This window comes from Lampetra planeri, chromosome 4 (genome assembly GCF_965212315.1).
Source record: "Lampetra planeri chromosome 4, kcLamPlan1.2.h2, whole genome shotgun sequence".
NCBI classification, from domain to species: Eukaryota; Metazoa; Chordata; class Hyperoartia; order Petromyzontiformes; family Petromyzontidae; genus Lampetra; species Lampetra planeri.
In genome coordinates, this window is record NC_136110.1 from 14,589,211 (window position 1) to 14,601,691 (window position 12,481).

Below are 12,481 nucleotides of genomic sequence, written 5' to 3' on the forward strand. Positions count from 1 at the left end.
TGAGCGTATTGGCACAAGGCAGAGAGGGACGTGGAAACGAATTTTAGCGTTATTATCTTTAAATTTATGAGACGATGTTAAGTGTTTATCAGAAATGGTGAGTGGTAACATTATTGCATTACAGCTGTGTGAATGACTACATTTTTAGGGCTGGGTAGGATCCAATCATCTTTCCTGCGGATATCATGAAGAATGCTGAACAAAGCAGTTTTAAAACGTCTTCCACATAAAATATTCAAATTTTCATTAAATATCAGCCAGGCCTGTGTTTTGGTCGGGCCACAGAGAGCCGTGTATTATTCATATAATACATAATTGCGTCGAAAATTTGGCGAGGGCTGTCCTGCCTGAAAATACGCATACCGGATGTGATCTGTGAAGGGCTCTGATGGGCCCTGTTGTGTCGGTCAGCGTCAGGATTTGCAATCAGTGTCCTCCGTCTATAATGGGAAGCTCAACTACGTCTGATTCGTTTTTTGTTGATTCATTTTGCATATTATTTTTGGTCTTCAAAAATGTTAATATTCTGCTCACGAAGGTACATGTTGCATACGCAGCTCGAACTAGCTGTATACATTAAATGTACGAGAAGTGAGCAGGGTAGATTTGTGGTATATTTTAAAGCTTTGTTAAGGCTTTTTACCCACGTGCTTGGTTTAGCTCAGCAGGGCAATGAAATTCCATGGCAACCCCAATGCTGTCCTCTGTCAGGCTCATTCCACAAGCAGCAGGGAGAAGCCAATGGAATGAAAGGAATGTACCAGCTCAGTGAGATGGCAGGGAAGGAGAATTAATTAAGGATTCTTCCTCATTCACGTGTTAGCTTTTAACTGCTTTATTGTGATTTGGTTTTCTATGATGTTTTTATGAATCCTCCCGTATTCTGCCATGTAAGCGTAATGCGGTTGCTTTTCTGGAATAAAGAGATGTAGTGAGCTGCTGTTATTTGCAGAGGCAAAAACTGGGCTCCACCCTTGAAGGGAGAATGATGTAATGGAACTGCGCAGACACTGCAACGAGCCCTTGCTGATCGCCTGCCAGCGGGGAGGGACTGCTCACATGCGAGCAGCGCCGCCGTAGCGTTTACAATGTAGCTGCGGGGAAAAAATACCGATTCTTGGTTTTCTGGGCTGCTTCGTTTTAAAAGGCGTGTCCTCCCAGTCAGTTGTGGGTATAATTGATGGCCTGGAGGTTTTTGTTGCAAGCAAAAGGCGACTTGTTTACATCTGCATGTCAATGAAGAAGCACTCCGAAGCAAGGCTGCTGTGGCAGCGTTGACGACACAAACCGCACGTGCTGGGCCCGTTGCTCGGCGGGGCCGGGCGTCGTGCCGCCGTGCGCACGCTGCCCCCCGCTGCCGGAGCGGCAGCGATGGGCAGCGTGCAGTCGCAGCAGCCCCCCGGGGTAGGCGTGCAGGAGACGGCCGAGCCACTGTAAGTGCTGCGTGCATCGTGTGCGTAGGCCCGCTTGTCTGCAGATGCACATGCTGCCCCGATTGTATGTGGGCCCTGTAAAGCCAAGAAGACGTTTTGCCAGAAGTGTAGATTTTGTGCTGTTGTGCTGACAGACTATTTACCAAAAAAAATTGTGCAGTGTTTTGCGTGTGTGACTCGGCGAATGTTGTGGGGCTCACAGGTAGCGCATGCTGCCCGGAGCTGCTGTCGAGATGGATTGTTGCCTTAATTTGTGTCGCCTCCGTCTCTGTGTGCTTACATTGTGTTCAGGTGGAATAGCGTCTCAATGTTTTATGGGAAGGCTTTTACCGTTCAAATTGAAAGAGCAAACCGTCTTGATTTTAATTTGATGAGTGAGTGTAAGTATACATTCGATTTTAATGTTTTTAGTTGGAACAGTGACAAAAAAAGATTCAAATGTAACATTTTCTGCAATGAAAGCAGTGTTTGTGCTTTTTTTTATTTGGTTATAATTTGAATGATCGCTTGACTGACTGAAATATTTCCAGTTACTATAATAAAAGCCACATTCTAGTACTTATCACGTCTAAGCCAAGAGCTTGTTTTATAGATTAGATCTGCTTTGTTTTCTTGCTGTATCTCCGTGTGTCTGGCTACGAACAGCCAACCACTGCATACAGTACAGCTGGGTTCTTCAACTGGTGGCACACAGCCCAGAGGCTGACCACGGAGCCTCTTGGAGTGGCCCGCTGGGACGTAAAGAGATGCAGATTAGTGAGATGAAAGAGCGATAAACAATGGCTAGAGATGAGAGAGCTGTCGACGATAGATACCAATCAGTGGTCACATGTACAGGATGGATCTGAAATGTAGATGCTGACGAAGCAAATTTGAACAATAACTGAAGAGTGTATATATACTCTTTGGTTCTTTCGGTAAAGTCACGTAGGTATAAAATAACATTATTTTATTGTATTTTCTACCTACGTGAGTATGGATTTCTACAGTCACGAAAGCTTCAAATCAAAACTGAAGAGTGCTCAAAGAATCGTGGAGAGGTGCAGGATTGGCATTGCACGGAGAGAGAAAGAGGGACACGCGGTTCGGAGAACAAACGCCAGTAGTGACGTGGGTTTGGGCAGGACTTGCTGTTGTTGGAAAGGGATCGTGGCTGTTGGTCTCGACACTGATTAAAGAGTGGAAGCCAAGAGGACGAGATGCTTAAGAGAGTGTCCGTGAAGGAGATGGAGCGGTGAGATAAGTTCCCACGCAGGAGCTGGGCGAATTGTTGCATCGTGTTGCCGTGAGGGATGACGATGACTTGGGGAGGACTCGTCCAGCAGTGGATCGGGTTGCCGTGTGATGTCGCGAAGTCTGCCCTTGACGTTTGGATGTGCGGACGTTACACGGCATGGCCCCAGCGGTATGGTGCATTTGCCGCTTGTTGGAGAAGTTGTCGCTTCCAATTTGGCAGGTTGCCTTGGGTAATACCAAAAGAGTAATTACATTTGATGCCAGCATAGTTTGTGTGATTTTATTCGTTTTTTGGTATTTCTGATTTTCCCAGGAGGGATATTTTCAGAAAATGTCCTCTGTTGGTCGATGTTTTGACTCTAAAACCTTGCTTGGATTTACCATAACAAACTGAAATAAATACGTGATAAGCAACAATATAAATGTGCACAAATTGTCATTGATACTGCACTATAAGATTGTGTTTCCTAACCTAGGGGAACTGATGAGGTTGTAGACAATGTCCAGTAAATGTTGAGCAATGCCCTGTTACCATATAGTATATCACATAAATAATGCATATGCATGGCTGTACATCTAATAGAATAATCAATAGGGTACGAACATCTAGTCTTGATAATCATTATATGACGCTAAACTGTTTTGTGGACTAAGGGATCTTTATTTGTTTGTTATTCAAGGAATATCTCATTCGTAATACTTGCTGTTCATTTGCAGAAAGTTGACCCTGCTATGAAGGCGTTGTTTAGCACTGGTTTTAAACCCTCTGGTATTGAGACCTCCCAGTCTAAGTCCACTGGCCCCTGTGCCACCAACACCCCCCCCCCCCCCTCCTTGAGTTTCTGGAAGATTTCGGTAAAACTGTGATCAACATTCTCCCAGACGTCTTCCTCGGCTGCCAGCAGTCTATCATGAAGTCTCGTCCACTGGATATATCATCCCTTCCAGCGGCGTGACCTGCCCACGTGCTCTCACATTTCGTATTCAATCTTCTGGTCATCCTTACTACAGAGCCACTACAGTTGGCAATACTCATAATACTAAGCCCATAAACTTAATTATGGCCCACATCTATGTATAATAAAGTGGAGGATATGTGCTTTCTCTGCCTAGGAATCAATAACGAGGACGTGTAGAGAAGTAAATAATGGAAAAATGAGAAAACAGAATAGGCTCATGTGTTTATTACCGTGACGGACAGCTAATATACACATCAAAATGTTCAGCGATGTTAGATCTGGTCTCGATGCTAACATCATGGCCCCAACTGTCCAATCAGTGTGTGTTGCTTGTGGCGCAAAACACTTTGCCAAGACTGTTTTGAGCAAAGTTGCATGTTGTGTACTCCAACACAACATGGTACCGTTTAACTTTTGTTTTATTAGCACGAATGCCACATTTGAGAGGAAATGTAGCGAGAGAGCTACTGCAACCAGAGGTTATAGACGTTTGTGGTGGGTATCTTTCTTATTTTTTTTCTCTCTATCACCTTGTTCCCTCTGTAAATTTCACTAGCCGACGTTTACTAGCTTTACGTTTGCTAGCCTTACATTTACCCGTGGGTTGTACCCACCACAAACGTCTATAACCTCTGGTTGCAGCAGCTCTCTCGCTACATTTCCTCCTGCCTCAGCAGTCCGCCTGCTGTATTGTTTCACCTGAAGACGATGGCTTGTGTTGCTATCGAAACGTCGTGATCTATTGGTATTTTTCTATCTACGTGACTTTACTGAAAGAACCAAAGAGTAAGAGACAAGTTAAAATGGCAAGCAAATTCAATATTCTTTCCCTCTTTGCTAAAGACCTGTTTGATGTATTTTATTGTTTCAGTCTTCAATAGTTTGGTTTGCTACTGAAGGACCTTTTTAAATATTATATAGTCCTTGCTTTTGGTTGCTTTTATATCATGTCCTTACAAGTGCCAGCTTACCCTAAACATTTTGCTACAGGCTGGGCTACATTCCTGTATTAAAGAAGGCTGTTGATCTCTTACGTTCTTTGCAGGAGCTCCGATTCGGAAGGCGCATTTGAAACCCCAGAACAAACAACACCAGTCCACGCCGCACATTTTCAGCAGGACGCACTCGACGTTGAGGCAGAGTCTGCACAACTCAACTTGGGAAACCCCACTGGTAAGATCACAACTCTCTAAGGAGTGCGAGATTGAGAAATGGGGGATATTTGCTTGGCCATCAGCCAATTAAGTAGTTTAGGTTAGCTTGGTGGCATGAGGTTGGTTTGATCATTTGTGCCTCTGCAATGCTACATTCTTTGTGGCAGCATTATGGGTAGGTGGAATATAATTTGAAAGTGGTGACTTATCAAGGGTGAGTCCAGACCCCTTTTGTAATACAACTCCCAAAAGCAGTTGAGCCTCCAGTAGGCCAACGATGGAGGTATTGGCTGATTTGTTTTGGAGCCTGCAATAAGCGAATGGCAGCACAAAGATTGGGAGAGGGTTATCGACTGGCCCATGTTTCACCATAAACCAACCACTATGCCATGAGTTCAGATACAAGCTCGACCCCCAGCTTGTTTAAGCATTCCATGAGCAGGCCATGTATCCGAGATTTAGGTACAATATAAACGACAGAAATATGTCAAAATATGGCAGCAAACAAGACACTGTAATAGGGATGACACAAATGAGAAAGACGGCACAAATGGACAGTGAAAATAACAGCCAATACAAACCAGACGGTATGCATGAGGCAGGCCCTACACATGAAGTGATACACACGATACAAATAAGACAAAATATTTCTGACACCATAGAGAAAGTAAAAAGAGAGCGAGGTACACAGCAGGGGATGAGAGAAGCCGTGCTGGAGGCTGTTGAAGCAGAGGTGGTGTGTGCGGAGCAGGGGGGGGGGGGGTCACTGGCAGTGGGGGGGTCGTGTTGGGTGGCTGTTGATACGAACTTCAGCCACGGAGCGGGCACGACGACCGTGGCACCCGTCAGCTTCTCTACAGCGTAGTGGAGTGGAGCTTTTGATGAAACTCACTTCATTGGTCCTTGCTGCGTTTCACTTCGTATGCTGTCTGACTGCATTTAATATACACACACACTTGGCATATTGGACAACAATCATCATTATGCTTCCATGGTATGGTGGCTCTAAAATGGATGAAGATGCATACTCTGACATCATTGAATGTGACATTTTAAGTGCAGGTACAGTGTGAGTTTTGGCTGAATAGAGCAGAAGTATCCGATTACCGCCCGTTTATATTACTCATTTAATAGTGGTGATGATCTGTACGGACCAATCCCGTTTGAGATTAGATTGGCCCATACTGGCTTTACAGGATTAAAACACATCTAGGCATCTGGTTACCTTCCCATTGTTTACCTTCGGCAATCATCGACATGTTGCTAACAACAAGAACTACCTCCCGAGTCCGGCACTCAGAGCTCACTCGAGTTTGTGAATCGAGGCAAGCCCCGGGTAGAGAAACGTGGGGACTGGGTGCGCAACGGTTAGCGCCACTGCGAACCCGGCAACCCGAGTTCGATTCCTGCTCAAGGTCAACACCAGTAAGGATTGTCTGAACCAGTTCAGGACTCCCCTAGGTCGACTCGCCCTCAAATGAGTACTTTGTGCGGTGTGTAAACTTCGTCGCCTCGGAGACAAATGCAGCTAAGCATGGTGCTCGCAACCCACCCTCTCTCGTGTGCCACCTTCGCTAAAAGCACTTTCCCCAAAATTCTGTCAAGGCGAAAAGGGGAATCTTTGTCTTGTCAACTTTGCCTGTGGGATCATTAATATTGATGAGCGAGCAAGGTGTCTTGCTGGTGGGCAGAGCAGGAGACATTAACATTGTCTTCACTCGCAGGCCGCCACTCACCCGCTAATTCATCATCATGACCAGCCATGAATCGTGCGACAATTTTGATGTGACGCATAATTTAGTGTCATTTATCCTAAATATTAATGTAATTTCTATGTATAGCATATTGCATCTTATTGTTGGTAGCTGCGTCCGTCAAAGATCTGGCTGCCTTCGTGAACCTTGGCACTGCTTAAGCCTCTTTTTAAATGGCTGTCTTTTTGTATACCTTCGTTTAATAGAATGCCAATGTGATATATTTCAGTGCAGTTGTTTTTTAATAAACAAACATTTTGTTGCACAAAGTTGATTGTTTGAACGAATGCACTAATCTGATTTATTTAATGAATGTCCAAAATGAGCTTTACATCAATTGTTGTCTTTAAAACGTTTACAAAAGGTGTTCATTCATTATAAACTTTATTCCCTTTTTGCAGATTTGTTTCCCGAGTGTTTTGCGACCTCGTTAGAAGCATCTGCGAGTGCGCAGCTCCCCCAGGAGGCTCCACAGGAGACTGATGTGGACACCCCGAGCGGAGCGCCTGTCGAAGCAGACGTTGCCATTCCCCTTGAAGACCCCCTGGCAGCTCCCACCAGCCCGAAACTCTTTGACGAGAACGAGCCCATCGCCAGTAAAGGAGCCTACGCCCTTGACTTCGAAAACCTTTGCAGCAATGTCCTTCTTGAGGGGGTATCCCAGGTGGAAAGGGAGTGTGGCCAGGCACTGAACCGCCTGCTGGAGACTTCTTTGACCGGAGAGAAAAACCCCGCCCCAGATGTTGATACTTTTGTGCAACAACCTCATGCACTGGTACTGAAGGCAAGTCCTCGGACAAAGAAGACAAAAACGCAAGCTGATAAAACAGCCATCATTGATGCTTCTGCAAAACAGGAGGTTGCACTGGAAACTCGTACAGACACTGCTGAAAATGAACCAGGGAAGTTGTCATTGAATGGCAATTTCCCAAATGTGGAAAATTCTTCAGTTGCAAATCCTTTGTGTAGTTCCTCTAGTGCAGAATATGTTGGTTCTGTACATGAGAACAACATGATGACATCAGAGGTAACTATTCCTGCAATTCCCTTGGAGGAAAAGAGCACCGCGTTTGTCTTGGACCACTTACCGCATCAGCCAGCCACAGTTAACATTGATAGTCCTTCAAGTGCTGGAGGACAACATTTTGATGCAGACATCGTTGGTGCTGTCCCTGCAGAAACCAACCTACCGCAGTCTCCACAGCTTCCACAAGCTTCTTACACATTCGATCCCTACAGCTACGATGATTCTGTCAACCCATTTCAAATTGGAGGATCCAAATTACAGAATTCTCCTCCTTTTGACCGCAAGCAAGCTTCCGCTGCAGCCTTTGCTGAACCAGAAGCACAGGTAGTTACCTCTCAGCCAGAGAAAGGGGCTGTTAAGCTTGAGTTTGACTTCTCGGACAACAAAGAGAATGCAAATGACCCTGAAAAGAAGCACACGCCACCTAAACGGTTGGGTAGAAAACCAGGAGCAAAGGGGTTGCCTAAGAAGAAGGCCACGCTCAAGAAACCAGCAGTGGTGCACGATGTTCCACCTGTTGCCGAGGCTGCAGTAGCTGCAGATGCTGAGGGAATTCTATTGCCTAAAAGTTCCTACGAATTGGACTTCTCCAAACTCGATGACCCCAACTTTAATCCATTTGGTGGAGGGCCAAAGATGCAGAATTCGCCCAAGCTGCCTCGTACATCCTATACTTTCGATGCGGACAACATTGAAAGTGTGAACCCGTTCAAATCCTCCATGAAGATGTGTTGTTCCCCACCTAAACCCGCTGGCATTGAGATCCCACCTGATATGGGGACCTCTGTGGAAGCCGAAGACTCCACCGCGCCTGTTGCACCTGGGAAGTCTCCGCTGAAAAAGAAGAAACAGCCAGTAAAAACGTACGTATAGAGAACTGTTGTCGTGCAGCATCGTCTTACGTTACACAAACACCTTGGGCAGAAACAAAGGGATGTAGCAGTTTGCTTACATCGTGCATTCACAAATGTTGGACTGAAATGCGAAAATGTGAAAAGGGATATATGAATATGCGAAGACTGTAATTGTAATGCATTCTTAAATCTTGAATTATGAGCATCTATAAATGTAATTGCAGTCGACTGGATGTGCGCTAATTGTAGAGGACTCGGCTAATTGCATACAAGCAATTTTGACAATTGAAAATTATTATAAACCAATCAGATTTTGCATTTGAAGGCCAAGGGAAGGGTTGGATGAAGCTGGATGTGATAATAGGAGTGTGGTACAGCAGAAGGAGTGCAGACACATGCCATAGTCTTGATCATAGAACCATGAACACATCCATCCCACTGCTCGTCATAGATAATCGTTGCTGTACGCCATTGCAGAGCAGAATTTGGCACCACCTGAAGTGGCACGTCTTTAGTAGTACCCATGTAGTTATGTGGCTGATTATTGTGAGTACCCACGTAATCACGTTATTCAATGTTGATGGCCACATCAAGCAATTGTAACCATTGAAGTTATGCCACATCACATTTGACTGATAAATGAGATATCTGGTTATTATTTGTTTCTTTCGGTTAAGTCACGTCTAAAGATAAAATAATAAATTAAATTAAATAATAGAATACGACGTTTCGATTGCAACACAAGCAATCATCATCAGGTATAATGAAATAGCGACATAAAATCTAACCAGAAAACTATAGACAGACATATTAGCAGACAGATATCACCAAGATACATAGCGAGAGCAACACAGGTAACAGAGAGGGGTGATCGTCTCTGTGTGGTGGCCTTAAATAGACAGAGGGGGGGGGCGGAGGCAGAGAGGGAGGAGGGTTAGAGAAAAAATTTGCATATCAATGAGTGGTCAACAGAAGTGGTGCTGCGAATGCGATGGCACGGCAAGCAAGCCTGAAAATCAGGAGGACACACTAAAATTAAATAACCTAGTAAAATATCGAAATGTAATGTAATACAACACAGAGGGTCGGTCAACACACAATTAACGCATAGCCTGGTTGATTACGTATTTCAAAGATTGCTAAGTTAGAATTTAAGTGTGAACAATCTAAAGAGAGGACACAGGCAGAGAAAACAAGTCGCCAGAGAGAGAGAAAAAAGATGAGCTTAAAACTTCCCCGTAGAAGTGGTTCAATCTTAATAAAGTTCTAAAATTAAGATTGAGATATCTGGTCTAGGCTCAGGGACGACGTCTGCCTACAGTTTATAGTGTTTCACAGAGCTATTGAAAGAAATAATTCCATTCATTTTTGTCCATTTTTGCAACCATTAATTAATTCCTCTTGTACCTCCAAAGATGTGCTTTTCTCCGTGTACCAGGCAGGACAGTCGTGACTCGTGTGCTTATCTTTGTGCCTAATGTGTTAGGTCAGTGTCCCCCATGTTCAAATGAACATTTGGCAGTGCTCATCCCTGTTGATTGTCCGCAGTCGGTGGTGGGAAATTTCACATTCCTACAGCAGGGATCATCAGCCACATAGAGGACAACAACCTCTGTGTTGACATCTCACTGGAATGGTGCAGCCTGCCCCAGTCGTGCAGCCTCCCCAGTGGTGCAGCTTCACCCAGTGGTGCAGCTTCACTCACTCAGTGGTGCAGCTTCACTCACTCAGTGGTGCAGCTTCACTCACTCAGTGGTGCAGCCTCACCCAGTGGTGCAGCTTCGCTCACTCAGTGGTGCAGCCTCACTCACTCAGTGGTGCAGCCTCGCCCAGTGGTGCAGCTTTGCTCACTCGGTGGTGCAGCTTCACTCACTCAGTGGTGCAGCCTCATTCACTCAGTGGTGCAGCCTCACCCAGTGGTGCAGCTTCGCTCACTCAGTGGTGCAGCCTCATTCACTCAGTTGTGCAGCCTCACTCAGTGGTGCAGCCTCACTCAGTGGTGCAGCCTCACCCAGTGGTGCAGCTTTGCTCACTCAGTGGTGCAGCTTTGCTCACTCAGTGGTGCAGCCTCACTCACTCAGTTGTGCAGCCTCACTCACTCTGTGGTGCAGCCTCACTCGGTAGTGCAGCCTCACCCAGTGGTGCAGCTTTGCTCACTCAGTGGTGCAGCTTCACTCACTCAGTGGTGCAGCTTCACTCACTCAGTGGTGCAGCCTCACCCAGTGGTGCAGCTTTGCTCACTCAGTGGTGCAGCTTTGCTCACTCAGTGGTGCAGCTTCGCTCACTCAGTGGTGCAGCTTCACTCACTCAGTGGTGCAGCCTCACTCAGTAGTGCAGCCTCACCCATTGGTGCAGCTTTGCTCACTCAGTGGTGCAGCTTCACTCACTCAGTGGTGCAGCTTTGCTCACTCAGTTGTGCAGCTTTGCTCACTCAGTGGTGCAGCTTTGCTCACTCTGGTGCAGCTTCGCTCACTCTGGTGCAGCTTCACTCACTCAGTGGTGCAGCTTCACTCACTCAGTGGTGCAGCTTCACTCACTCAGTGGTGCAGCCTCACCCAGTGGTGCAGCTTTGCTCACTCAGTGGTGCAGCTTCACTCACTCAGTAGTGCAGCCTCACCCAGTGGTGCAGCTTTGCTCACTCAGTGGTGCAGCTTTGCTCACTCAGTGGTGCAGCTTCACTCACTCAGTGGTGCAGCTTTGCTCACTCAGTGGTGCAGCTTTGCTCACTCAGTGGTGCAGCTTCGCTCACTCAGTGGTGCAGCTTCACTCACTCAGTGGTGCAGCCTCACCCAGTGGTGCAGCTTTGCTCACTCAGTGGTGCAGCGTCACTCACTCAGTGGTGCAGCCTCACTCAGTAGTGCAGCCTCACCCAGTGGTGCAGCCTCACTCACTGAGTGGTGCAGCCTCACTCACCCAGTGGTGCAGCCGCACTCAGTGGTGCAGCCTCACCCAGTGGTGCAGCTTCACTCAGTGGTGCAGCCTCACTCACTCAGTGGTGCAGCTTCACCCAGTGGTGCAGCTTCACCCAGTGGTGCAGCTTCACTCAGTGGTGCAGCTTCACTCAGTGGTGCAGCTCCCCCAGTGGTGCAGCCTCCCCAGTGGTGCAGCTTCACTCACTCAGTGGTGCACCTTCACTCACTCAGTTGTGCAGCTCCCCCAGTGGTGCAGCCTCACCCAGTGGTGCAGCTTCACTCAGTGGTGCAGCTTCACTCGCCCAGTGGTGCAGCCTCACTCACTCAGTGGTGCAGCCTCACTCAGTGGTGCAGCTTCACTCAGTGGTGCAGCCTCACCCAGTGGTGCAACTTCGCTCAGTGGTGCAGCTTCACTCACTCAGTGGTGCAGCCTCACCCAGTGGTGCAGCCTCACTCACCCAGTGGTGCAGCCTCACCCAGTGGTGCAACTTCGCTCAGTGGTGCAGCTTCACTCACTCAGTGGTGCAGCCTCACCCAGTCGTGCAGCCTCACTCACTCAGTGGTACAGCCTCACTCAGTGGTGCAGTCACACCCAGTGGTGCAACTTCACTCACTCAGTGGTGCAGCCCTCCCAGTAGTGCAGCCTGCCCCAGTGGTGCAGCTTCCCCCAGGGGGCTTTGCGTTACTGACCTTGCACAGGTGGCCAGGCTACGTTAACCATGCCTGAAATGGAATTTGAGATCTCACTTATATATCATTTGTTATTTTTAATTCAATCCCTTAATCTACATGTCTGTAATGGGTACGGTTTTTTCAAAAGCGAATGCATTTTCTATCTGATGATTTATATTGTCGAAAGCTAGCACCAAGCATGCCACGTTATATAACAGTACAATTATCAATATAAAATAATGTAAATCTTTTAAACTAAAACCAAACTTTTTATTTCACCAGGGAAGGCCCACTGAGCTATATAGCTCTTGTCAGAAGCGATCTGGCTACAAATGATGTGTAATTAAATGTTTAATACTACTTAAATATCAGAATGACAAGTCAAGACATATGTTCCTATTTAAATATATATTACAATAGTACTAATAGTGAAACATGTACAATGTTCAGGTAAGTGGATTGGCTAGGGGAAGAGGGAGA

The 12,481-nt window shown here is 46.5% G+C and overlaps 1 protein-coding gene across 6 annotated transcripts in view; it reads left to right on the forward strand.

The window, feature by feature from the left end:
• LOC144717737 (transforming acidic coiled-coil-containing protein 3-like) overlaps positions 1–12,481 on the forward strand; it is a 69,721-nt gene that overhangs the window by 30,362 nt on the left and 26,878 nt on the right. For all 6 annotated transcript variants that reach the window (XM_078593338.1, XM_078593340.1, XM_078593341.1 and 3 more), the window contains 2 exons: positions 4,674–4,801; positions 6,938–8,426. In XM_078593338.1, coding sequence (XP_078449464.1) covers positions 4,674–4,801; positions 6,938–8,426 — 1,617 coding nt within the window. The remainder of the gene's footprint in view (positions 1–4,673; positions 4,802–6,937; positions 8,427–12,481) is intronic.